Source organism: Anabrus simplex, chromosome 13 (assembly GCF_040414725.1).
Source record: "Anabrus simplex isolate iqAnaSimp1 chromosome 13, ASM4041472v1, whole genome shotgun sequence".
NCBI lineage: Eukaryota > Metazoa > Arthropoda > Insecta > Orthoptera > Tettigoniidae > Anabrus > Anabrus simplex.
In genome coordinates this window covers 95764601-95788788 of record NC_090277.1, presented here as the reverse complement: position 1 = coordinate 95788788, position 24188 = coordinate 95764601, and the positions used below count along the sequence as shown (strand labels likewise).

General features: G+C 41.5%; 1 protein-coding gene across 1 annotated transcript in view; it reads left to right on the top strand.

Moving 5' to 3' along the window:
- The window catches only part of mtg (mind the gap), a 79314-nt gene extending 57688 nt beyond the window's left edge, over positions 1-21626 (top strand). Inside the window, exons 3-7 of the mRNA XM_067157016.2 lie at positions 8804-8919; positions 11953-12135; positions 15219-15538; positions 16215-16440; positions 21103-21626. Coding sequence (XP_067013117.2) covers positions 8804-8919; positions 11953-12135; positions 15219-15538; positions 16215-16440; positions 21103-21321 — 1064 coding nt within the window. The 3' untranslated portion in view covers positions 21322-21626. The remainder of the gene's footprint in view (positions 1-8803; positions 8920-11952; positions 12136-15218; positions 15539-16214; positions 16441-21102) is intronic.
- Positions 21627-24188: the final 2562 nt, after the last annotated feature.

Here is a 24188-nt window from a genome sequence, read left to right as displayed (position 1 = left end):
GAGTCTTGGGTAAGGAGTATAAGATGAAAATAGATAAGAACAAAACTAAAGTAATAGAGTGCAGTCGAACGAAGTCAGGTGATGTAGGAAATATTAGATTACAGAATGAAGTATAAAAGAAAGTAGATGGATAGTTGTTACTTGGCTAGTAAAATAACGAATGAAAAAAAAGGAGCACATAAAATGCAGACTAGCACAAGCAAAGAAGGTCTTTCTTAAGAAAAGAAATGTGCTCACTTCGAACACTGATGTAGGAATTAGAGAAACATTTTTGAAGTCTTTCGTCTGGAGCGTGGCATTGCATTGAAGTGAAACATGGATGAAAGAAAGAAATAGAATATAAACTTTTGAAATGTGGTGTTAAAGAAGAATGCTGAAGGTGATATGGGTAAATCGAATCACGAATGAAGAAATAATAAATCGAATTGGTGAGAGGATTTTGCTCAATTTGACGAGAAAAAGATATATGACACATCTTAAGACACCCAGGACTTGTTCAATTGGTTTTCGAGGGAAGTGTAGGCGGTAAGAACGGTAGAGGTAGAACGAGGTATGAATATGACAAGCAGATGTAAGATGTAGTAGTTACGTGGAAATAAAAAGGTTACCACAGGGTAGAGTGGCATGGAGAGCTCCATGAAACCAGTCTATGGACTGATGACTCAAACAACAAAAACAACATTTCCACTGCAAACCTCATTTGTAGAACAACGCAGTGACGGTGCCCTAGGGCTTCTCAATGAGGTCATTGTTGATAGATTTTTTTTTTTTTTTTTTTTTGCTAGTTGCTTTACGTCGCACCGACACAGATAGGTCTTACGGCGACGATGGGACAGGAAAGGCCTAGGAGTTGGAAGGAAGCGGCCGTGGCCTTAATTAAGGTACAGCCCCAGCATTTGCCTGGTGTGCAAATGGGAAACCACGGAAAACCATCTTCAGGGCTGCCGATCGTGGGGCTCGAACTCACGATCTCCCGGATGCAAGCTCACAGCCGCGCACCTCTACGCGCACGGCCAACTCGCCCGGTCATTGTTGATAGAAAAGGCAGATGTGTATAGTTTATTTACGCTTTAAATCTGATTAAAATTCGAAAATATGTCTATAAGAATGGAGGAGGCTTCAGTCTTGTGAGCTATCTCGTTCCCTGCATCTGCCTACACCCCTGGCTTAATTCCGTGTTTAAACAAGGTACGCATTTCTGCAAGACAATAGATTGTATTGGTCTGCTTAGGTCGGTATTACACTATTAAAGAAATGTGTCAAAGATACTTTGCAAACAAAATTGTGCAATGTTACCTTTTATAAAAGATAAGTATTTTCGTCTTGAGCGTAGCATTGTATTGAAGTGAAATATGGACGATAACTAGCTCAGAAAGAAAGAGAATATAAACTTTTGAAATGTGGTGTTAAAGAAGAATGCTGAAGGTGATATGGGTAAATCAAATCATGAATGAAGAAATAAGTACTGAGTCTGAGTCTGTACTGATAGTCATACCATTACACTACATATTTTACCATAGTTAGATGAAGGACAGTTGTGTGAATGTTTGGCAACTATTAGATTTTAACTATATTGTAATGAAAACATTTTCATAAAATATACTGGTGTGTTTTAAATTAAACCATCACAGGAGAGTACACCATAAGTTCTACATCTGCCTTCTTGTTCATACTTCACGTTTAAAACCCACATGATTTTAGGTTATCTCACGTGGCTTACCAGAAAAGTAAAAGAAGTCGCTTACAATAATCAACATTAAATGAATTGGAAGAAATATAATAGCCTACATCAGGGATGGCAAACCTTTGTCGACTAGCGTATCAATTAAGGTCTTGGCTATTACTTTTTACTGTCCAGTGTGCCAGCAGTTATTTTCCTTTAAAATCATCATGAAACCCATCATCTGACTTAATTTGGGTATTATATTGCATTACGAACAAAATCCATTCGACAGAATATTTCATGATTTTGTGCAAACATCACTTCTTCCGCTACTTCTGTGGGGTCGCGGATGCGAACTGCGTCGCACATGTGGATTTGGTCCTATTTTACGGCCGGATGCCCTTCCTGGTGCCAACTCTATATGGAGGGATGTAATCACCATTGCGTGTTTGGTTGGTAGTGTAGTGTGTTGTCTGAATATGATGAAAAGAGTTTTGCACGGACACATACACCCAGTCAGAAGAATTAATCAGAAGCGATTAAAAACCCCAATCCGGCCGGGAATCGAACCCGGGACCTTCTGAACCGAAGGCCAGTACGCTGACTATTTAGCCAACGAGTCGGACTTGTGCAAACATCACTGAAAATTACATTTTCTTAACCGATAAATTTTAATAAGGTATATTTTTATTGCTTTAACCTAATAAAATGTGTACAAAATATGGCCATAAAATTAATTGCGACATACTTCTTTATTAAAGCGTAACGCTATGTTGGTAGATTTTAGACCTATTTATTGCATGTTAAAAACCTTAAAACATTTTAGTATGTTGTCTGCCGTGCCACTGAAGTCGTGTTCGCGTGTCACCTAGTGGCACGCGTGTCATAGGTTCGCCTTCCCTGGCCTATATCATGTAAAGATTACATAGCCTATTCAATTTCAGTTTTGATCCGAATACTAGCTGCTTAATCCACTCAATTTCTTTGTTCACGTCCGAGACTGTGCATCCTTCCTGGATAGCATTTATGACCTCAGCTAAGTTTAAATACACGTTCCCTCTTAAATTTATATTTTTATATCCTGGTGTCTTGTGTTCGTGTTGTACATCATTTCAAACTAGGAAATAAGCGGTTTTGTTGTAGCAACACTTCAACTGAACTTCCGCCCTACCATTTTAGATTTAACAAATCGAATCTTCTGAAAAACATAACACGATGCTCATACTTTTTATCAACGAAATGTATTTTAAAAAATTATATAATGTATATATTCCTCCAGTCCGCCTCTGTGGTGTAGTGGTTAGCGTGATTAGCTGCCACCCCCGGAGGCCCGGGTTCGATTCCCGGCTCTGCCACGAAATTTACAAAGTGGTACGAGGGCTGGAACGGGGTCCACTCAGCCTCGGGAGGTCAACTGAGTAGAGGTGGGTTCGATTCCCACCTCAGCCATCCTCGAAGTGGTTTTCCGTGGTTTCCCACTTCTCCTCCAGGCGAATGCCGGGATGGTACCTAACTTAAGGCCACGGCCGCTTCCTTCCCTCCTCCTTGCCTATCCCTTCCAATCTTCCCATCCCTTCACAAGGCCCCTGTTCAGCATAGCAGGTGAGGCCGCCTGGGCGAGGTACTGGTCATACTCCACAGTTGTATCCCCCGACCAAGAGTCTGAAGCTCCAGGACACTGCCCTTGAGGCGGTAGAGGTGGGATCCCTCGCTAAGTCCGAGGGAAAAACCAAACCTGGAGGGTAAACAGATGATGATATATTCCTCCATTATACTGTCATATATTTTACTAAAGATCTTTGATAAATTTATTTGATAGTGGAATACCAGTCTTACAAAAACAGAATTGTGAGCTTGCATCCGGGAGATAGTAGGTTCGAATCCCACTGTCGGCAGCCCTGAAGATGGTTTTCCGTGGTTTCCCATTTTCACACCAGGCAAATGCTGGGGCTGTACCTTAATTAAGGCCACGGCCGCTTCCTTCAAACTCCTAGGCCTTTCCCATCCCATCGTCGCCATAAGACCTATCTGTGTCGGTGCGACGTAAAGCCCCTAGCAAAAAATAAAAATAAAATAGAATTCAGGCACGCGGCACCTTGTTGGAAACTCCCTGCGGAAGTTTCACCGTTAGTTATTCCTTCCTGGCGTATTCTCAGAACAAAATATATCTGTAGCCTTCTCCTGTAATAACATTTAACCAATCTATTGTGACAAAGTGAGAGAAAGCTGTTGTTTTCCTGTCACCTAAACTTATATAAGTTGTGTGCCAATATCTACTTGCATAAGCTTGTTACCGTGTCGAGATGGCACTTCCCCGTGAGAATCACCATCACGTTATAATTGTGGGCAACGCGCACGCACAGCGAGGGGGCTGCGACTTGTGTCGTAATTAGTATCCACACAGAAAAACTGGTCTTCTCTTAGCGTTAATTAGTATCAGTAGTCACAGACTATTAAAGCTGCAACCGCTTGTGAAGTGTTGTTGGTGAACTAGGCAGTTTCTACGAATGAAGGCAATGCAGACAGTTCTCTTCACCTCCGAACTCATATTCTCTTTGCCCAGTACACCGCAGTGAAAGGTGAAAATGTTAGAAAGTACGTATGTTTGCGACAGGCCTATCCTGTTAGGAAGAGGCTAAAAACATCAGTACTCGAACCCGGATCTTCTGGTCGATAACCCAGGACCTTTCCTCTACACTAACACCGACAAACCGTGAAGTGATTCACATCGAGCTTCACTTGTCAAGCGTTTCGCTCACTTCACATAATTATTTATTTAACCATTATGGCACCTTCTCGTCCCTTTCATTGTATTAATATGCAAACAATTGCATTGTGTACTGACAGTCGCATTTCGTCAGGTACGCGTCGTTTAACAATAACCGAGTTGCTATACTACCTCACCTGAGGACGATAATATCCGAGAGCTCGATAGCTGCAGTCGCTTAAGTGCGGCCAGTATCCAGTAATCGGGAAATAGTGGGTTCGAGCCCCGCTGTCGGCAGCCCTGAAGATGGTTTTCCGTGGTTTCCCATTTTCACACCAGGCAAATGCCGGGGCTGTACCTTAATTAAGGCCACGGCCGCTTCCTTCCACTTCCTAGGCCTTTCCTATCCCATTATCGCCATAAGACCTATCTGTGTCGGTGCGACGTAAAGCAAATAGCAAAAAAAAAAAAAAAAAAATCCGATACAGGACTTCAACATTTTTCATGCGTCAATTTCTGATTGTTCAACTCTACACCTACCGAGGAAAAGAACACGTGTCTTGACACTCAAAGTAGATTTTAAGTCATGAATTATTATACATTCATTGATTTATTCATTTCCAAAGGCACTGCCTTCTCGATACAACCACTCGTCTCTATCTTGCGCCACTCTTTTCATCGCCACGAACCGGTACTATGTAACTCGAATTTTGCGCAACATTAACTGTGCAATACGGCATTTGTGAGGAACAGTTAACAAGTAAAGAAAGGTTTACATTGATGCTGGGAGCTAATATGACGGGAACCGAAAAACTAAAACTGCTAGTGATCGGAAAATCGGCGAAGCCTCGCTGTTTCTCGGGTGTGAATTAATTTACCGGTCACGTACGAAAGCAACCCCCAAAGTTGCGGATGACAAGCTCCATTTACGAATCTCGGCTGCGTGATATTGACGGGAAGTTTCAACGTTAAGGGAGGAAAGATTAACAGTAACGAACAGAAGAGACTAACGGTATGTTTCTTGTTTCACTGCTGTTACTAAAGTTACTAAAATAAGGGTTATATATATTTTTGCAAGTTGCTTTACGTCGCACCGACACAGATAGGTCTTATGGCGACGATGCGACAGGACAGGTCTAGGAATGGGAAGGAAGCGGCCGTGGCCTTAACTAAGGTACAGCCCCAGCATTTTCCTGGTGTGAAAATGGGAAACCACGGAAAACCATCTTCAGGGCTGCCGACAGTGGGGTTCGAACCCACTATCTCCCGAATACTGGACACTGGCCGCACTTAAGCGACTGCAGCTATCGAGCTCTGTAGGGTTATAATTAAAGTGTTGCCGTAAAATAGAGTTTGTTTGTATAGTTTTAAATACTGTTAAAAATAATGTATTCAGTATAAGCCCGTAGATACGTACGATTCAATTATGTGCTATACATGCTTGTAAACGGTACTCTCTACATCTCCAAATTCAATAGCTCGAAATAAAATTTAGCTCCGGAGGTGATTCGAGATATCGAAGTTCCACTGAACTTCCAGATTTGTTTTTCTTTCACTCCAGCTCTTTCCTGTCGTTTTCCTCCAAACCCTCCTCTCAGTTCCTTCAAGACGAGTCTTTTGCTTTTTTAAACCAATGTCCAACTTTCACTTCCATTCAACATGGTACTCCAGACGAATGACTTTGCAAATGATTTCCTGGCTTCTATGTTGATATGTTTACTAGTCATCATATATAGCCTATTATTTCAGTAGTATTAATCCATTTTGCGGCGCTCACAAGTAACCGATCGTGACAAATGAGCATTCAAAATAAAGAGAATATACATTAGCAGTGACGAATTGCACTCTCATGTCATAAATAGCGATCATTTCTTTAAAAATGAATTTAAAGTAATTTTACGAAGTGTACGATTTGCAAATATTGTTGCTGTAGGAAAATACGCGCCATCATTGCTATCCACTTCACATTTTCGCCGCGGGGACGCCTGTTTCATGTCATTATAACATGCTGTAATTATCAGTTACGAAATTAATGATAGTAAAAGAACATTCGTCAGTGTAATAATGCACTTGCATTTGCTTCTGTTCAAGTGGATACCATAAATGTTAACAACTCAAAGATTACATTAAGTGGTAAGTAAGACTATCTAATATTATACTGATTTGTGTAATCTTCGTTCACCAGTAGGCTACTCCACTACATACTTTATGAGCATGCGAGATTTCTCGTACGGGTCCCCTAGTTAGAATACTTTTCTTTGATATACATGCATGTTTTGCCACGGCTATTCCACTCTTCACATCCACCCAGCATCTGTTGTATTCTGTGATCATACTTCCGAGGTAACAGAAGAGTTTTGATTCTGCCAATCTTTATGTTCGGTTTGATATCGGCATTGTTGTTTTGTGCAATCGTTACATTACATTATAAACACGCTGCATTACGAAAATAACTAGGGCTCAGATGTTGACAAACAGTCCCTTTTTTTCTCGAATGTACCAAGATGAGGCTCGACATAATGTCCATTCTCAGTCAATGTAGGGCAGAAAATGGTGGGGTTTGTCTTTTTTGCCTTTTTCGGTGCTTTATGGCTCATAGGTCATTTTAAAGCTTTTTCTTTAGGTCTTAACGGCTTTTCTCACCTTCTTTCGACCACTTTTTTTACTGCCCCTGTGGATGGGGGCGGTAGAATAACACCCACGGTATCCCCTGCCTGTCGTAAGAGGCGACTAAAGGGGGCCCCAGGGGATCTGAACTTTAGAGCGTGGGTTGGCAACCACGGGGCCCTTAGCTGAGTCCTGGCATTGCTTCCACTTATTTGTGCCAGGCTCCTCACTTTCAACTTTCCTATACGACCTCCCTTAGTGAACTCTTGTTCTTTTCCGACCCCGACGCTATTAGGTTTGCGAGGGCTAGGGAGTCTTTCGTTTTCACGCCCTTCGTGGCCCTTGTCTTCCTTTGGCCGATACCTTTATTTCTCGAAGTGTCGGGTCCCTTCCACTTTTCTCTCTCATTAGTGTTATATAGAGGATGATTGCCTAGTTGTACTTCCTCTTAAAACAATAATCACCACCACATTCTTACTGCCCATTCTCAATTCGAATCACCATTAGTTCATCCATAACCTCTTTAACATCTTTTCTGTAGTGAAAGAGAAAATGAAGTGAAATGAAATGAAAAATGAAACTAATGCATGAAAAACCAGTGTTATCAAATCAAGTGCAAGATAAGTGAAATATTGAAAGGAGACGAAGATCTCATTTGCTTCAAGTATGAACCCTTAACGTCCGGTCATGTGGAGAGAAGTTTCTCGATATTTCGCAACGTACTGTCTGAAAATCGACGACCCTTTATACCTAAGAACTTCTTCTTTCAGACATGATATATTTTTAGATTAACATAATTAAAAAGGAATTCCGTGTTTGTTAAAAAAGTACGTACGGAATTTAGAATGAAATATTTTTTTCCATCTAGAATGAATTCAGCGAACCCGCAATGGACATTATGGGGAAAGAAATTGAAATTAGTATACCTTCTTTATTTTAAAAGAAAATTCCAGATACTATTTTTCACGTCTGTAACATATTCAGTTTTTGATATATAAGTAACCCCATTGAAGGATTCAACTCCATTTTTAGACCCTTTTATCCCTCCCCCCTCACCTTAAGTGAAATTTCCGAAAGCAAAAAATACGCGTATCTTTATTTTGAAAGTTAATTCAAAATACCAATATTTACGTCTATAGCATGTGAAGTCTTTGAGATATACTGTACTCATTTTAAAAATTCACACTATTTTCACTTCTGTTAATCCCTTTAAGTGGATTTTCCGAAAACAAAAACATGCGTGTTTCTTTATTTTTAAAGGATATACGAAAAATATCAATTTTTACGTCTGTAACATGTTCAGTTTTTGAGATATACTCACTTTAAGAATTCACTTACTCCCTTTTTATCTTCTTTTCGCCTCCCTTAAATGGATTTTCTGAAAACAAAAAAATTGTGTTTCTTTATTTTTAAAGCTAATTCCATGTACCAATGTTCACCTTTGAACCTCTTCAGTTGTTTAAATATAAGTAACCTCATAAACAGGATTCAAGCCCTTTTTCACTTATTTTTACCCCCTTATGTGAATTTTCCTAAAACAATTTTTTCTTTATTTTTGAATGAGATTCCAAAGACCAATTTTTACGTCTTTAAACTATTAATTCTTTGAGATATACTCGTTTTAAACATTCACCCCGCCTTTTCACCCCTTTAGCGCTGGAATATCCAAAAATCCTCCCTTAGTGAACACCTACACAGTAATATAAATGTATCCCCAAAATATCATTTCTTTATGTCCAGTAGTTTTAGCTCGGCGATGATGAGTCAGTCAGTCAGTCAGTCAGTGATTGTAAATATACACAGTAACTGAATACATCTGTTGTCAGGTTTCAGTGTGGGAGACGAGCAACTGTTCAACGAATCCCTGTCCAATTTGGAGAGCTCCAAGAGACGTTCCGTGGCAACAGCTCGCAGCTCCAATATACCCTTCACCAAAACTACCGTAAGTTACCAAAATCTTGCCACATTCCACCATTTTTCATTTTAATCGAAGATGTGACTCTCATTCACTGTCGCAATATACACATGGCATGCGGCAGAACTAACGATACCTGACAACTCTTAGGTGAGAGGGTATCTCTGAACCATACCGAAAAAAAAAAATCAGGGATGTTATTCGTGTTATGTTGGGAATGATGGTGCGAACGGTTTGGCGGAGAAAATTTTTAATTTTCGAGAAAATGATGTTACTTTGTTAATCCCGGGCACGCGATTCAAATTGATGAACTCACCCATAGCCATCTTGATATGGAAGCCTGCTACCAAGAGTTGTGACGTCAGACGCTTAGTGCTAAGTCTTCGTTGTCGCGTGTAATTCCTAATACTACTGATACGATACTTCTTATCATAATATAGCAGAAGGAATGCAATAATAAGCCTATAAACACATAACATTGAAGAAGCGTTATCAAAAGAAATTGCATACAAATACAGATATATAATATGCACTCAACAAATGTTGCATATTAAAACTATTCGAATGAAGGCTACTCAACTGGACTGTACGATGGTCGTCTCCAGGCGAATTGTTATCTCTAAAAATGATGTCGTTCATTGTTTTATGCTTGTTCGAGCACATGATGTTGTTGTTGATTATTTATGAATAACTGTTAAAACGTATTTCCCAAAATATAACAGATCTTAGACACAACAGTAATTAATTCTACGCCAAATACCCACGCTTGTCACCGAAATTGGCCAGGTTTTTCAACGTTCATTTTCAAAACTTCCCTATGCTTTCCACTGTGTTGTGATATATATGACGACTGCTCACCATCATGAGATAATTTTGGCTTTTCCCTGGGCACAGTTGAAACGAAACCTTCTGGTCTTTTCCCCTTATCTACCCGAATGATACGATTTCAGAAAAATCATAATTAAATAATTAAACGATAAGCTTTAAAGTACGTTAGATAATTTATTATAGTTCAGTGGGTTCACGTATCTATCGCATAACCTAGCAATGCTTCCTAACATCAGGCTGCTCAAATTACAATGCTGTAATAGCAACCACATACTATTGCCCGAAACACATCTTTTACTGATGCTTTTTCGTACAGTTATCCCTTGAAAACAGCAACGACCACCTTTAATAATGTTGAAATAACATCAACATATTAGCAATAATGAAAATCAGACTCGTGCTTCCATATTATCGAAGCACTACATGTGTGACGTCATCCTTGTGAACTGTCAAGTGTAGCAGGCCGGAAATATCTATCGAGTTGTCCATGACTCACCGTATTTGCTATGCCAAAGCCGCTGCCGTGTTTCAGGAAATAGAAAGGGAGGGAGGGAAAGTCGGGTGTATGATGGAGACAGAGATAATGCTCAGCGCGTATGCACAAGTTTCCTCGTTCGACTCGCACAAGATTGTCGTTGTATCTTACAGGCAAATAGCAAAGGTACCGGTAACTGCACACACAGTACAAGAACACACTGCAATTAAGTCCCACTTGTCAGTCTCGTCTGCTGGTCGCAGTAACAATATTTGTTATTTAATGGTGGTGGTGATTATTGTTTTAAGAGGATGTACAACTAGGCAACCGTCCGCTATATAACATTAATCAGAGAGAAAAATTGAAGCGATCCGAAACTTCGAAAAATGAAGGTATCATCCAAAGAAAGACAAGGGCCACGATGGGCGTGAAAATGGAAGTCTTCCTAGGATTCGCTAACCTAATACCGTCGGGGTCGGAAAAGAAGAAGAGTTAACCATGGGAGGTCGGACAGGATAGATGAAATTGAGGAGCCTGTCGCAAGTAAGTGGAAGCATGCCAGGACTCAGCTAAGGGTCCGGTGGTGGCTAAGCTACGCTCGCAAGTTAAGAGACGCCGGGGCCACTTTTAGTTGCCTCTTACGACAGGCAGGGGATCCTTGGGTACTATTCTTTCGTTTTTCAAGTTGCTCTACGTCGCATCGACACAGATAGGTCTTATGGCGACGATGGAATAGGAAAGGGCTAGAAGTGGGAAGGAATCGGCCGTGGCCTTAATTAAGGTACAAGCGCAGCATTTTCCTGGTTGAAAATGGGAAACCATGCAAAACCATCTTCAATACTGCCGACAGTGAGGTTCGAACCCACTATCTGCCGAATACTGGATACTGGCCGCACTTAAGCGACTGCAGCTGTCGAACTCTTTGGGTGTTATTCTACCGCCCCCACCCACAGGGGGGATTTATTATTTAACATGCTCGAAGATGCAACGCTGTCGCTCCAAGATTGTGTATTCCTTCACTCACAACATTGTAAATGGAATGAAATATTGAACGAAGGAAATAATACGCCCATGGTTTGATTACAGTAGAGGTTCAATATGCCCCGCCTCCTACTTCGATGTAAATTTCACAGCGGTGTAGTAGTAGTGACCTTTGGACTCTGTTCAGGATGTGTGGTGTGTCGCGAACGATCTGGAAAGTTATCTGTATTCTTAATACAAGTTCATCTTCTCTTTCTACGATGTAGGCGTAGTAGTGAGTTTGTGTAGAACTACCTGTACACTGCCTACTGGGGCTGGGAAGCGACTATGGAAAACGAACAAGGAAATTGTACATTTGCACAGAGCATTACCTCTGCCTCCCACTTCCCACTTCCCCTCCCTTCTCTGACGCGTAGCAAACACGGCAAGTTCGCCAATCTGAATCGCACGATGTAACCTAATTTTCTCGAACAGAAAAATATTCCCTGTCAATCCTAGTGCACCATCGTTCTTAGCATAACACGAAGAACATCCCTGATTTTTTTTGTCGGTATAGTTTTGATATACCCTGTATAGTAAAACTTTAATAAAACTTTATTATAAGTTTCCAAAGTAATTTTTCACAGTTACTCGTAATGGTATAAATTTCTATTTTTGTATTGAAACCGTAAGTTCCATATTGGTTTGTGAATATTAAAAGTTCTTTGCAGGTGGTCGAGTAAAATGTTTGGGGATTGTATGAAAAAGACATCTGAAAAATTGACTGCTTGTTTCAGCCCAGCAAAGTGCCACCGTTCAAGCCGATCCCTCCCCAAAAACAGAATGTGACGCGGCCATCCCGTCTGGCCCAGGTGCCCCCGTTCCAGGCTCTCCCAGCATCAATCACAAAAGTAGCAAATGATGCCCGTGTGACCACAGCCTTCAGAGACTCGCTCAACTCTGCCACTCATCACTTCCAGGTAACTCAGATACTTATGAATATAATTTCGTCTTTTTTGATTGAATGATTAATGCCTGGGAGGATCAAGACCAGGCGGTCTCCTCTTACATCTAACAAGGTTGGCAAGCTACAGGGTGACAGGGCCCGGATACTGATGTAAAATGAAAATGAAAAATGTTGGCTAATTGTTGTTCTAATATGGTTATACCTGTGTTTCACTTGACATATTTTTATATATTCTTAGTAATATTACATACTGTTTTGAAGAATATAACATTTGTGTACATATGTAGGCAATTGTTAAAAAAAGTTTCGGCTCGTTTAATTTACAGACTATACAAAACTAATAGCCGAATTTCATCTCATATAGAATATGCTGTACTGTATTTCAATTCCTAAAGATGGCTTTATAATTCTTTTAAAATTATTATTATTATTATTATTATTATTATTATTATTATTATTATTGCCAGCGGCTTTACGTCGCACCGACACAGATAGGTCTTATGCCGGCGATGGTATAGGAAAGGCCTAGGAGATGGACGGAAGCGGCCGTGGCCTTAATTAAGGTACATCCCCAGCATTTGCCTGGTGTGAAAATGGAAAACCGCGGAAAACCATCTTCAGGGCTGCCGACGATTTCTAACCCTTTTTCTGTGAAATACAGTAGGTCTGAGCGCCTCAACTACATACAACAACACTATAATCATTTCTCAGAATCTGGAATGGCTAGGTGCCTCTCATTGGTAATAATAATAGTAATGGCCGAGGACAAGTTCGGCTCGTCAGATGCAAGTCTTTTGATTTGACACGCGTAGGCAACCTGCGCGTCGTGATGAGGATGAAATGATGATGGAGACGACACATACACCCAGCCCCCGTGCCAGCGGAATTAGACTCTGCCGGGAATCGAACCCGCGACCCCTGCGACCAAAGGCCAGCATGTTAACCATTTAGCCATAGACTCTCGTTGGTCAGAGTTTTGAACAAACTCCATGCAGTCTTGAAGCGAAATCTAGGTTATTCAGCCTCTGCAATTAATGGTGAACAAGTAGAGCCCCCGGAAGATATTTCATCCAGCCAATTGTATCTTTTAAAATATGTGCCGGTGACGTCTTGCCATGCTGAACGGTCCTTCTTAGCCTACAAGAGAATTTTATAGGATCAGCGTCAAAACATCGGAAAAGTACTTGGTGTCACCAAATACAGTAGAGACAATACGCGACACTTACGGATTTAGCCTTGTTAAAATGGGAGACAATTCGACGGTGGCGCTCCGAGTGACTTGACCTGAAAAGTCGCGCTAAATTCAAATATCAATGGAAATGCATATACGAAAATGGATAAATAAATTACGTCTAGAAATAAAGTATTATTGAGATATTAACTTCGAAGTTGCTAAAGCAATTCTGGATAAATGAATGAAGAATTATTTAAAAGGTTATTATTTAAAGACTGAAATTAGACATATAAACAAGATGTGAAATGGACTGCTGTGAAAGGGCTTGATCGTTCATTTATGCATTACTTTTTTGCTTTAGCATTCCTGCCTGAACTTTTACAGTTAGATTTGCCTGTTTTTTCATTTTAAAAACATTGTATCATCACATTAAGACACTTGTCAATAAAAATATCGGCACATTCCTTACACACATGATGCAATGAATTAACATTTAAAAGCTGGACAATTTTCCTCTTAACATGAAGCCTACCAACAGAAAAAAAATCTATAAAATCCCATCTTCAATCTGAGAAGAAGGGTAAAAGAAAGAAAAGTATGAAAATGTTGTCACGGAAAACCATTTTCAGGGCTGCCGACAGTGGGGTTCGAACCTACTATCTCCCGAATACTGGATACTGGCCACACTTAAGCGAATGCAGCTATCGAGCTTGGTAATGTAGCTTTCTATAGATGAAAGAATTTTAAAATTTGGTTCAGTAGTTTTTGAGTTTATCCATTACAAACACATTTACAAACATACACATTTCACTCTCTCTCTCTCTATATATATATAAAATATTAGTATAGAAAACATACAGGGTTATTCAACTAACAAGGGAAGGGTGAGTACCGGGGTCGCTGAGATGAACAGTGACACTCAGCACGTCGTTTAAGTTCAAGTTCAGCTTCCATCAGCATTGGGGGGGGGGGGGGGAGAGAGGGGGTGAAAATCGTACAAAATTGCACAGATTATGGATTTGTGTGTGCACCCCTCTGGGCGGGGGTGGAAAGGGGGTGAAGTATCAGTCAACTTCACAACAACGAAATCTACAAAAATTCGCTCAACACATAATTAACAAGTAATGAAATGAAAACCCACAGCCTGTTTCCAGTCATTCGACCGGGTCAGGAATGGAATGAATGAAGCCCCCCCTCTAGTGGCGAGGATAGGAAATGTGCCGGCTGCCGAAGCCTGTCGCACTCCTCTGGGGCAATGATAAATGAGTGACAAATGAAATGAAATGTTAATGCACAGTGTTGCTGGAATGAAAGATGACAGGGAAAACCGGAGCGGAAAGCCTCCGCTTTGTCCAGCACAAATCTCACATGGAGTGACCGGGATTTGAACCACGGTATTCAGCGGTGAGAGGCCAGCGCGCTGCCGCCTGAGTCACGGAGAGCTTAATTAACAGGTAATAATAATAATAATAATAATAATCGTATGGCCTCAGCTATCATGTGTAGACATTTCAATTTGACGCCATGTGGCTGTCTGCTCGTCAATTTCGACGTTCTGTTTTACTCTATGCCCACTAGATGGTAGACCGAGTAAACCGAAACTCTCTTGGGCGTCTATGGTTGAGATTTTAATAAATTTTGTCAGGTAAATACCAAATGTGTCACCAGAGATCTTTTACATGCCGACATCGTACGACATGGAGTGTCAAATGGACTTTTTTCTGCCCTTCAAAAATCCGACTACCTCTGCCGGGTTTGAACCCGCTATCTTGGGATCCACAGAGGCAATAAAATACCTAAAAGTAAACACCCAATAAAGTGCCTGGGCAGCGCCGGGTAATATAGCTAGTAAGTAATATTTTTGACAGACTGTAAAGCTTTTAAATTACAGAAATGTACTTCCACAATCGGTTTTGTTGCAGGTTCGTAAGGATGTGCTGGTAGACAGTGGTGCATCCCCAAACACCATTGGTGTGGCTACCAACAGTATCGCAGTGGGTTCCAGCAGTCCACCTCTACCAGCCGCCGGTCTCGGGGTAGTCGCTGCCCCCAGTAGCGTCAATGTGGTGGCTCTTCCTCCGAGCAGTGCTGCACCCCCAGCGCCGCCCAAACGATCTGTCGCTCCTGCTGCACCGTCGGCAAACCTGGTGGCTGCTGCTCTGCAGTCCATAGCCAAGGCTACCAACCTCAGTGTAGAGACTGTGGCTGCTGCTCTCACTCGCACAACACAGTCACCGCCAGCGTGAGTACTCACTACATCTAAGCGGTCACCAAGAAGTCCCGGGTTCTATTCCCGGCCGCGTCTGGAATTTTAACCTTAAATGGTTCATTCTTCTGGCTCGGGGACAGGGTGTTTGAGATGTCTTCAATGTTAGATACCATCTTAAACAGGGCCTCATCCTCACAGACATGCAGGTCGCCTACGTAGGCCGTCTACCAGGTAGCTCTTATCCTAATTAACATCGTTTTTATAATAATTCCTACAATTCCTAGTTTCACCCAGCTAAAATGGAATAAAATGTAATTTTTTCTCCACAAAGTGCCCCCCCCAAATCGCGCTACTGGTTGGGAGAGTAGTTAGTTGGGTAGTGGATAATATGGCCCTCAGTCACAAAACAGCAGCATGCCAAACACGCGCACGGCAGTATTTTTGTCACAGTTTCACAATTTTAAACAGATTTACCGTGAGCTTGAAATGTACTGTGTTTATTTATTCACTTTTCATCCCATCCCATCCCAAGCACTGATTATTTTGCTTTATATGATACTTGATTTCTCAGAAAATCCCATCCAAATCATATACAGATTGTGTAGCCATTCTTCTGTCAAAAGGGTGGGTTAAAATTTCACATTTACTGTTGTATACTGTATATGGTGCTGTGTAATTACTTGTTGTAAGAACTATGTTGTACTTACAGGATACCACGGACCACAGCTGCACCTCCCACCACCAGCACTACCCCCAACCCTCTGGCAGGTATTAGCAAAGTGATGAACGCTCCCAAGGAGTACTACCCTGTCGCATACGACAAGGACTTTGACGACAACTTTGCCTCTAGAGTGGAACTTCCCGATACCAGCTTCTACTGCGGAGATCAAAAACATTTCCCAGGTCTCTACGCTGATGAAGATTTGGGCTGTATGGTGAGTTTTATACACCAACAGAATTAAGATTACCTTCATTCCAGGTAATGAAGAAGCTATGTAGTCCCAGGAGGGAAAAAAATGTGCAGGGGCTGTGAAAAAGCCACAGCTGCAGGTCTTTTGAGCAAATGACCAAATCAAGTATCAATGATTTGCATTTAGTGCTGTCATCCAGGTGGCAAATTATGTATCAGTTGTTTACCTAATCTTTTCTTAAATGATTTCAAAGAACATGTAAATTGAACATTTCCCTTGGTAAATTACTGACAGCTCGGAACATACTGCTTAGTCGAGCAGCTCATCTCCCTTACTCCCAGCTTAAAGTTTGCAAAATTTTGTCAGAAATTATCCAGAACAAATTGTACTGCTTTCCTTGGATCTTTTCCAGTTCTCATATCGAGTAATCCTGGTGAGAATCCCATACACGGAAACTATACTCTAATTGGGGTTTTACTAGTGACTTACCACCTCCTCTCTTTAACATCCTTACTACATCCCCTAAATACATTTTAATTTAATAATAATAATAATAATAATAATAATAATAATAATAGTAATAATAATAATAATGGTGCATGGCATCTGTGTAGGCTAGGTGGTGACCTAATGAGGACAAAATGAATGGCAAAGACTTCATAAACACCCAGTCCCCAAGCCAGGGGAATTAATGAGGGGGTTGATTCTGAAAATTGAACTGGGGCCATCAGACCAAAGGCTAGCATTCTATCCATTTAGCCACAAAGCCGGACTTCAATTTCCTAAACCTTAGGCTACCATCTCGATGATCATGTGTTGAGTATTGGCAGTGGCAAAGGCCAGGGCAGTAGCTTGTGAAGCAGCCTTGACAACACAGCAGGCTTCTCCATTGGCTACTGGCTGCAGCTCAAAACGCTTAAAGGCTTGACGTTCACTAAACCAACTATCGAAAAGGGCTAACCCAAGTCTAGTGGTAGCCCACGTCTTGATCCCAGCATACACCACTGAACAAAATAAAACAGGCCATGATAAAAGTAGCATCTCTTCAAGCGACTATGTTGATACATAAGCAGACAAACACAAACTAACAAATGAATGTGTTAATCCTTATGCCACAGTCTATGTAGCTGTACGTTTTAACCACTACTCGTAGACCAAAACAGACAACTGGAGCTTGTTACCGGTAGGCATGCACAGCCCTGAGTCAGCAACGTGGGGAAGTACAAGCCGACAAAGGGAAGTGACTTGCACCCTCTTACATAGGTATTTCTAGCACGGGAACTGCGGTTATGGCAGGCAAGCTTTGACGCCCATGTTTTAGACCCTACAGTGCGAATGGAGCAAGACAATCAACAAAGAGTTTGCGTTGACGAAGAAAAGGAGATGATCCTATTCACCTGAGTGAAGGATACAACCTACCTGCGAATTCATGGGCAGTGAAAGGTCTTTCCTTTGGCACTAGAAGATCAGTTTTCAAATTCACAGTGGCAATATTAAAGGAATTTGGCATTACTGAAAAACAAATTGATGATATATCTGGAAACATTTTAAAAGACTCAATTTACACATCACACAACCAGTTGTAAGGAAAATTCTAGTTTAAATTCTGATGTAAATTTCTAGCCATTAATTGTAATTGAATGTTTCTTTCTGGACCTTCATGGTCAACTGGAATGCTGGGCAGATGCTTTGCTTCAAAATATACACTGCTGTTTGTAGAAAGCGAAACACTCAGAAGCAATGGTCTGAAACACGCCAAAATCAGAGGACGTGTAGAACAATGGAACCTTAAAAAGTGATTTAAATTGCAGAGAAATGGCGTACACGTAGGCCCAGCAGTGCCCTTCTGTGTGTGACCGGCCAGGGCAGTGTTACGCAACACTCAGTCGGTGCGGAGCCGTCATATGAAGTGGAAATGTGTACCTCAGTGCCACTATGCCTCGCCAACATCACAGGAGGGAATATCAGCATGTGAGTGCGTTCGAACAGGGCAGAATGATAAGGCACCGGGAGATGGGTCTGTCGTTCCGTGACATTGCAGCTTGTATAGGGTACGCTGCTTCAACAGTGAGGCGTATGTGGAACCAGTGGAGAGAAGAGGGCCGTACACAGCGCCGACAGGGTACTGGACGACACAATGTGACCACAGCGCGAGATGACCGCCATCTTGTCCGCAACATACAGAACAGTGTCATCCACAGTGTTGGCTCGATGTTGGAGCACTGCAACGGGTGTGGGGATGTCTGCATCGATGGTTCGATCCCGTCTTCTGAGGGTCGGAGTGGTGGCACGCATGCCATTGTGCCGGCTTCCATTGACCAGCACCCACCAACGCCGTAGATTGCAATAGGCACGTAAACACTGACACTGGCGTGCTGAGTGGCAAAATGTAGTGTTTTCGGAGGAGTCCCACTTCAACTTGTCCCCGCATACGCGTTAGACGCCGCCGTGGTTAACGCCATCGGCCAGACTGTATTGTTGAGCAGCATAGCGGACAAACACCAAGTGTGATGGTTTGGGGCGCAATTGCCTATAACATGCGATCTCGCCTCCTACGTCTTGAGGGCAATCTGAACAGCTACCTCTACATCAGGGAGGTTTTACAGCCCGAGGCACTGCCCCTTCTGCAGGCCGTTCCAGATGCCATATTCCAACAGGACAATGCCTGGCCGCATGTGGCGAGGAATGTGCAAGCCTTCTTCAAAGAACGACGGATACTACTGCTTTCCTGGCCTGCCCATTCGCCGGATATGTCACCCATTGAACATGTCTGCGATCTGGTCAGTCGGCACCTTATTCGTTCAGGTCCTCCTGCAGCCACTGTTGATGATTTATGGACGCGCCTACAAACCGCGTGGCAGAGTATTCCCCAGCAGCATATTTAGGCGCTCTTTGACTCCATGCCACAACGTCTAGCGGCTCTGATTGTAGCGCGTGGTGGCGCTACACCGTACTGAATTTCCACGGTCACCATGCATATACAATTCTGTAATTGAAATCATTTGTGTCTTGTCATGTCCCTACTATGTGGAATTAATTGCATTGTGATCACAGTGCTCGGTCTTGGTGTTTCACTTTCTAAAAACAGCAGTGTATATAGGGTGGTCAGAAACAATGGGAACAGGGTATATAAACATTAGAGGGTTGGTCATACTGATAATTTGAAAAAAAAAAAATTGTTATTTCATGCCGTTATCATTTTATCAGCTGCTGAATTTAGCCAATCAGATCAATTCACAGAGAGGGAGTGTTGCTAAATCTGCCCGTGGTTTAAGACCAACTTGAGAGCCATGCCGGGAAATCAGCATCGAACACAAATGCAGCACGGATTTCAGCCTCTCTCACTGTAGCATACTTGCTGTGGTGCGATCCTGTGAATGAGGAGGGCCATGTTCACAATTATGAGGCCGGATTTCCCACCTAATCAATACTTTTATTTATGTTAAAGTACTTGTCTGAAAGTTTGTTGTAAAATGGTACTGGTCTTGATGTTCCTTTGACATACTCTTTTGATTTCTATGTTACAATGTGACACTAGTTATTCTAAGTTTAAGATGATTTATTTCTATATTTAAATAATACAATGTTGTGGCAAAATTTGCATCAATAGGATGTCTAAAATTAACTGAAAGTTAATTTAAGAACTATCACTGATCTTGATGTTTTTAACACACTTTACGATTTCTATGTTGAAGCAGGTACATATTGTATGTTTAAAGTGCCAATTTTGGTAGAACGAATAAAATGAGTTGAAATCTTCACGTAGATTGAGCACTGCTCGAGGTCAAGTCATCTTAAATTTAATGCCCATTGTTTTGTAGTAGTATGGTGAGAGTGTTCCTTCCTTTGTAATTTGTGATCTGTTGGAAATTTGTGATAGCTGTATCGGGATATGTAAATTGGAAAAAAGAATGAGAGAAAGAAAGAAAGAAAGAAAAGATAGAAAGAAAAGAAAGAAAGGTTTTCCATTAGAGAACGTCTATGATACGTATTGTGCAATATACTGTAAGTGTATATTTTACTTACTTTCCTGTTGTCTGTAGTTGATCTCTTATGTATTTGTTGGGAGCGTGCTGTGCACTGCCTCTTGTATGGCGGGTGCTGGCTATTGCGGCAGCGGTGGGGAAAGGGGATAGAGCAGAGGGGAGGGCTTGAGGAGGGGGTGTGTCCTGTGGGGTCTTGGTTGTATGTTTCTATTTCTGTTTATTAACCTTCTTTAAATAAATATTCTTTAAGGGGGGAATGGCAGCATTGAAAAGGATGTGATCATTGGATGATAATAATGATGATGATGTTTGTTGTTTAAAGGGGTCTAACGAAGGTCATCATCCCCTGTGATCATTCGAATCATCAATACGGAAAAATACGAAGCTAACAAACTATGAGGTTCATGTTCAAATTCCTCCCCTGGCAAAGTTTTTTTGTTTGATAGCTGCATGTAGAAGATTTATAGTGACAGAGTTAATGTTTAGCTGACAAAATTAAAAAACTCTGCCACAGATCGCCCAACGGAGATACGGTTTATTCTGCCATCTGGTAGAGTTAGACGAAACATTAAAATTGATGTGCAGGTAGCCTGATTGGTATCAAATTAAAATGGCTGCATATAGAAGCTTAGACCATATGATTATTATTATTATTCGTTGTTGCCTCTTGCCTTCACAATTTCTTGTCCTCATTTCACAGGTGTTCCATGTCTGTGCCCTCACGGACGACGGGCTCATAATGAAGAGCTTCCTGTGTCCCGAGTCCACACTCTTCGACCAGACGATCCTCAAGTGCAACTGGTGGTTCTATGTGGACTGTAAGAACTCCAAGAAGCTGTACGACAGCAACATCCCCATTTCCAAGAGTTATCAGCTGATGAAGGCTCTCGCGTTCTTCTCCACCTATAAGAAGAGCTAGCCTGCAGCTTCAAGACTGATGTTCAGGATACAGTTGGCAAACTGTTATCTGCTATCATGTTCATAGTATCAGTGGTGCCAACAAACAGAAGCTCGTCAATGGGACATATATACCCCCTCTTCTAAAATGTACAGACTTTTCTTCAAGAATTTGGTTTGTAAACAGAATGTAAACTCCTGATTATGTGCGCATATTCAATGGTTTTTTCGAAACATATCCAATATAGAATGCCTTTTCTTCTTCGCTGCCCCCTAGGTTCAATTCTCAGCCAGGTTAGGAACTTTGACCTGTTTGAGGGCTGGTTCGAGGTCCACCCAGCCTATGTATAATATTCTTGTGTGGATATGGTGCAGCCCTTGTAAGACAGACCCTCCACTTAGGGTGGAGAGTGTCTGCCATCTATTGGAAACTGTGTGCTGGTAGATAGTGTTGTGTGAGCTACGGGAATGTTGGGGACAGAACAAACACCTAGTCCTCGAGCAGAGGGAATTGACCATTTAACACGTTGGCTGCCAGAACGGCACATTGTACCACTGAGTGAGTTTCTCGCGAGGCTATGAGTGTGCAAAGTACCGCTAACAGGTGTTGTATGACTTTCTCTACGGGGCTGGCAGACCGCTGACTTTGCTATGCTAGCATACCGCTATGACCTCGCAGGGCTTAGGACCATAATCCTCCGAGTTCATGAAGAAAATGGTTTAGTTCTATATAACTAAACTCTCTGATAAGCGGTATAATAGCATAGAAATATCTTGCAAGTATTTCACACACACCCAACGTAGAACAACAAGTGTCTTGGGATTGTAGTGTTAAGCGTTAGTAAACAAATCATGGCAGAGTCTGTTACCTTCAGTGAGTATTATCAAGCAATGCAAGGTTCCAGTACCACTAGATTTTATCGCTCTGGCCATCTAGTTAAAACCATACAGTGAACTTTTCTGTGGCTTACCTCAGGGTGTTAGGAATTTTTATGATATTTAGTACACATATTGAACACTAAGTTAAATATCACCTGGAATATTGTTTTACTTCTGATTTACTGCATGCACATTAGAAAGAAAACTTTAGCCACCGGGACATTTCTTGCTATGTGTCCTGGCAGTCAAAGTGTTAAGATTAAAATCCCTAGTGCCGGGCTGTTTCTCAGCCATTTAGTAGAATACGATGGAACATCAAAATTGACATGCAGGCAGCCTAAATGGCATCAAATAAAAATGCCTGGACATGGTAGCTGAGGCCATATGATGGTGATCTTCTTCTTCTCGTACCATATCCTCATTGGATGTTGACTGTCATCAGGGTGATGTTCTCAGCAACTCGGAAAAGATTAAGGGTACTGAGCCCATACCATTCTCGTAGATTCCGTAGCCAAGATATTCTCCCTCTTCCCCTGCTTCTCCTTCCTTCAATTTTACGTAACACCGAAGTAAACGGAGACAGTCCCTGTTTCAGAGAAGTTTGCTCATTCTTTTGAATGCAGTCCTTGCCTGCTCAATCCGGGACCTAATTTCAACAGCTCCAGTGATGTGCCAGCTACTGTCAAGTTAACAGGTTGATATGATGGTGACGATGATTATTATTGTTATCTTCATGTGAAGACTGATGTGTAACAAACGAGTGAAGAAGAAGAGCAGTTTTTTTGGAAATGCAGTGCTAATTACTCTCAAAAACTAACTGCTGCCCAGATAATCAGGAGTTTTCAGTACTTTGGCTAACAACTTACTGCCCTACAATGAGCAGAAGGAAGCCTTACATATCCAACCACATTTTGTTTAATTTATACTTTCTCTGAAAAGTGAAGATAAATATCAACACAGTGCCTCTTCTCAATTTGATTTTATTTATTTTTTCTTCTAACTGTTTATTCCAAGTCTGTGACTCATGGTTAATTACTTTTTATTTTCAAAATCTTCCTCCACTTGAAGGCTGCCTAAGACAAAGAATACACTAAAAGAACTTCATTAAAATATAAAGAAATTAAAAGTAAATTATAAGTTCATGATCTCAGTCTGGTGAATACAAGTGGTGTCTTAAGTATCAGAACAGAATCCCTGAGAGCTGTCAGCCTCCAGTCGATGAACTCCTTGCTACTGATATTGCAGGTCGTCATCAGTTCTATCATCTTCTTAGGGACTGTCTCTGTCGCACTGATCATGAGATCTCTCACTTCTACAGTGTCCAGCTCGTATTTATTCATATAATGCGGCACTGTAGGTAAGTAGACAGACTTCTTACTGATCTGGTATTCGTAATCACTTGCTGATTCACAACTTGTTCTCTTGATGTCTCAATATATACAGTTTTGCCATAAATAGTCTCGAAAGGTTTTTCTGTAAACTGATATGAGATTCTAAGATATTTTAATTGTTTTAAGGGGCTTTGTACATTAGCCAATGCACTTCTCTTTCTTTAGCATCTGTCCCGTCTGGTGGCAGGGTCTGCTGTGTGGATTCGTTGTCTCCATTTAGTTCAGTCTCAGGCCTTGTCTGGATGGAGATTTACAGTGCACTGTATCAGCCCATCGCTATCTCGGTCGTCCATTGGGCCTCTTTCTAGCTATTTCCTATGTATATGCTGACTTTGCAATATATTGTCCTCAGCACGCAACACACGCCAAGATCAGTGCAGATGGCTTTCCCGCATTTTCTTCTGGACCGGTGCAACGTAAAAACGTTTCCTAATAACATCGTCTGAAATGTGATCCAGTCTAGTGATGCCAGTTGTCCACCTAAGCGTCTTCATCTCTGTGATGCTCAGTCGGCATTCTACCTCCTTTGTAGTTAATCGTTACACTACGGAGGTGGACAGTATTCATGGTAAGACTGTAAATAAATGTAATGTTTACTTGTGTATTTTCATCCGTATCC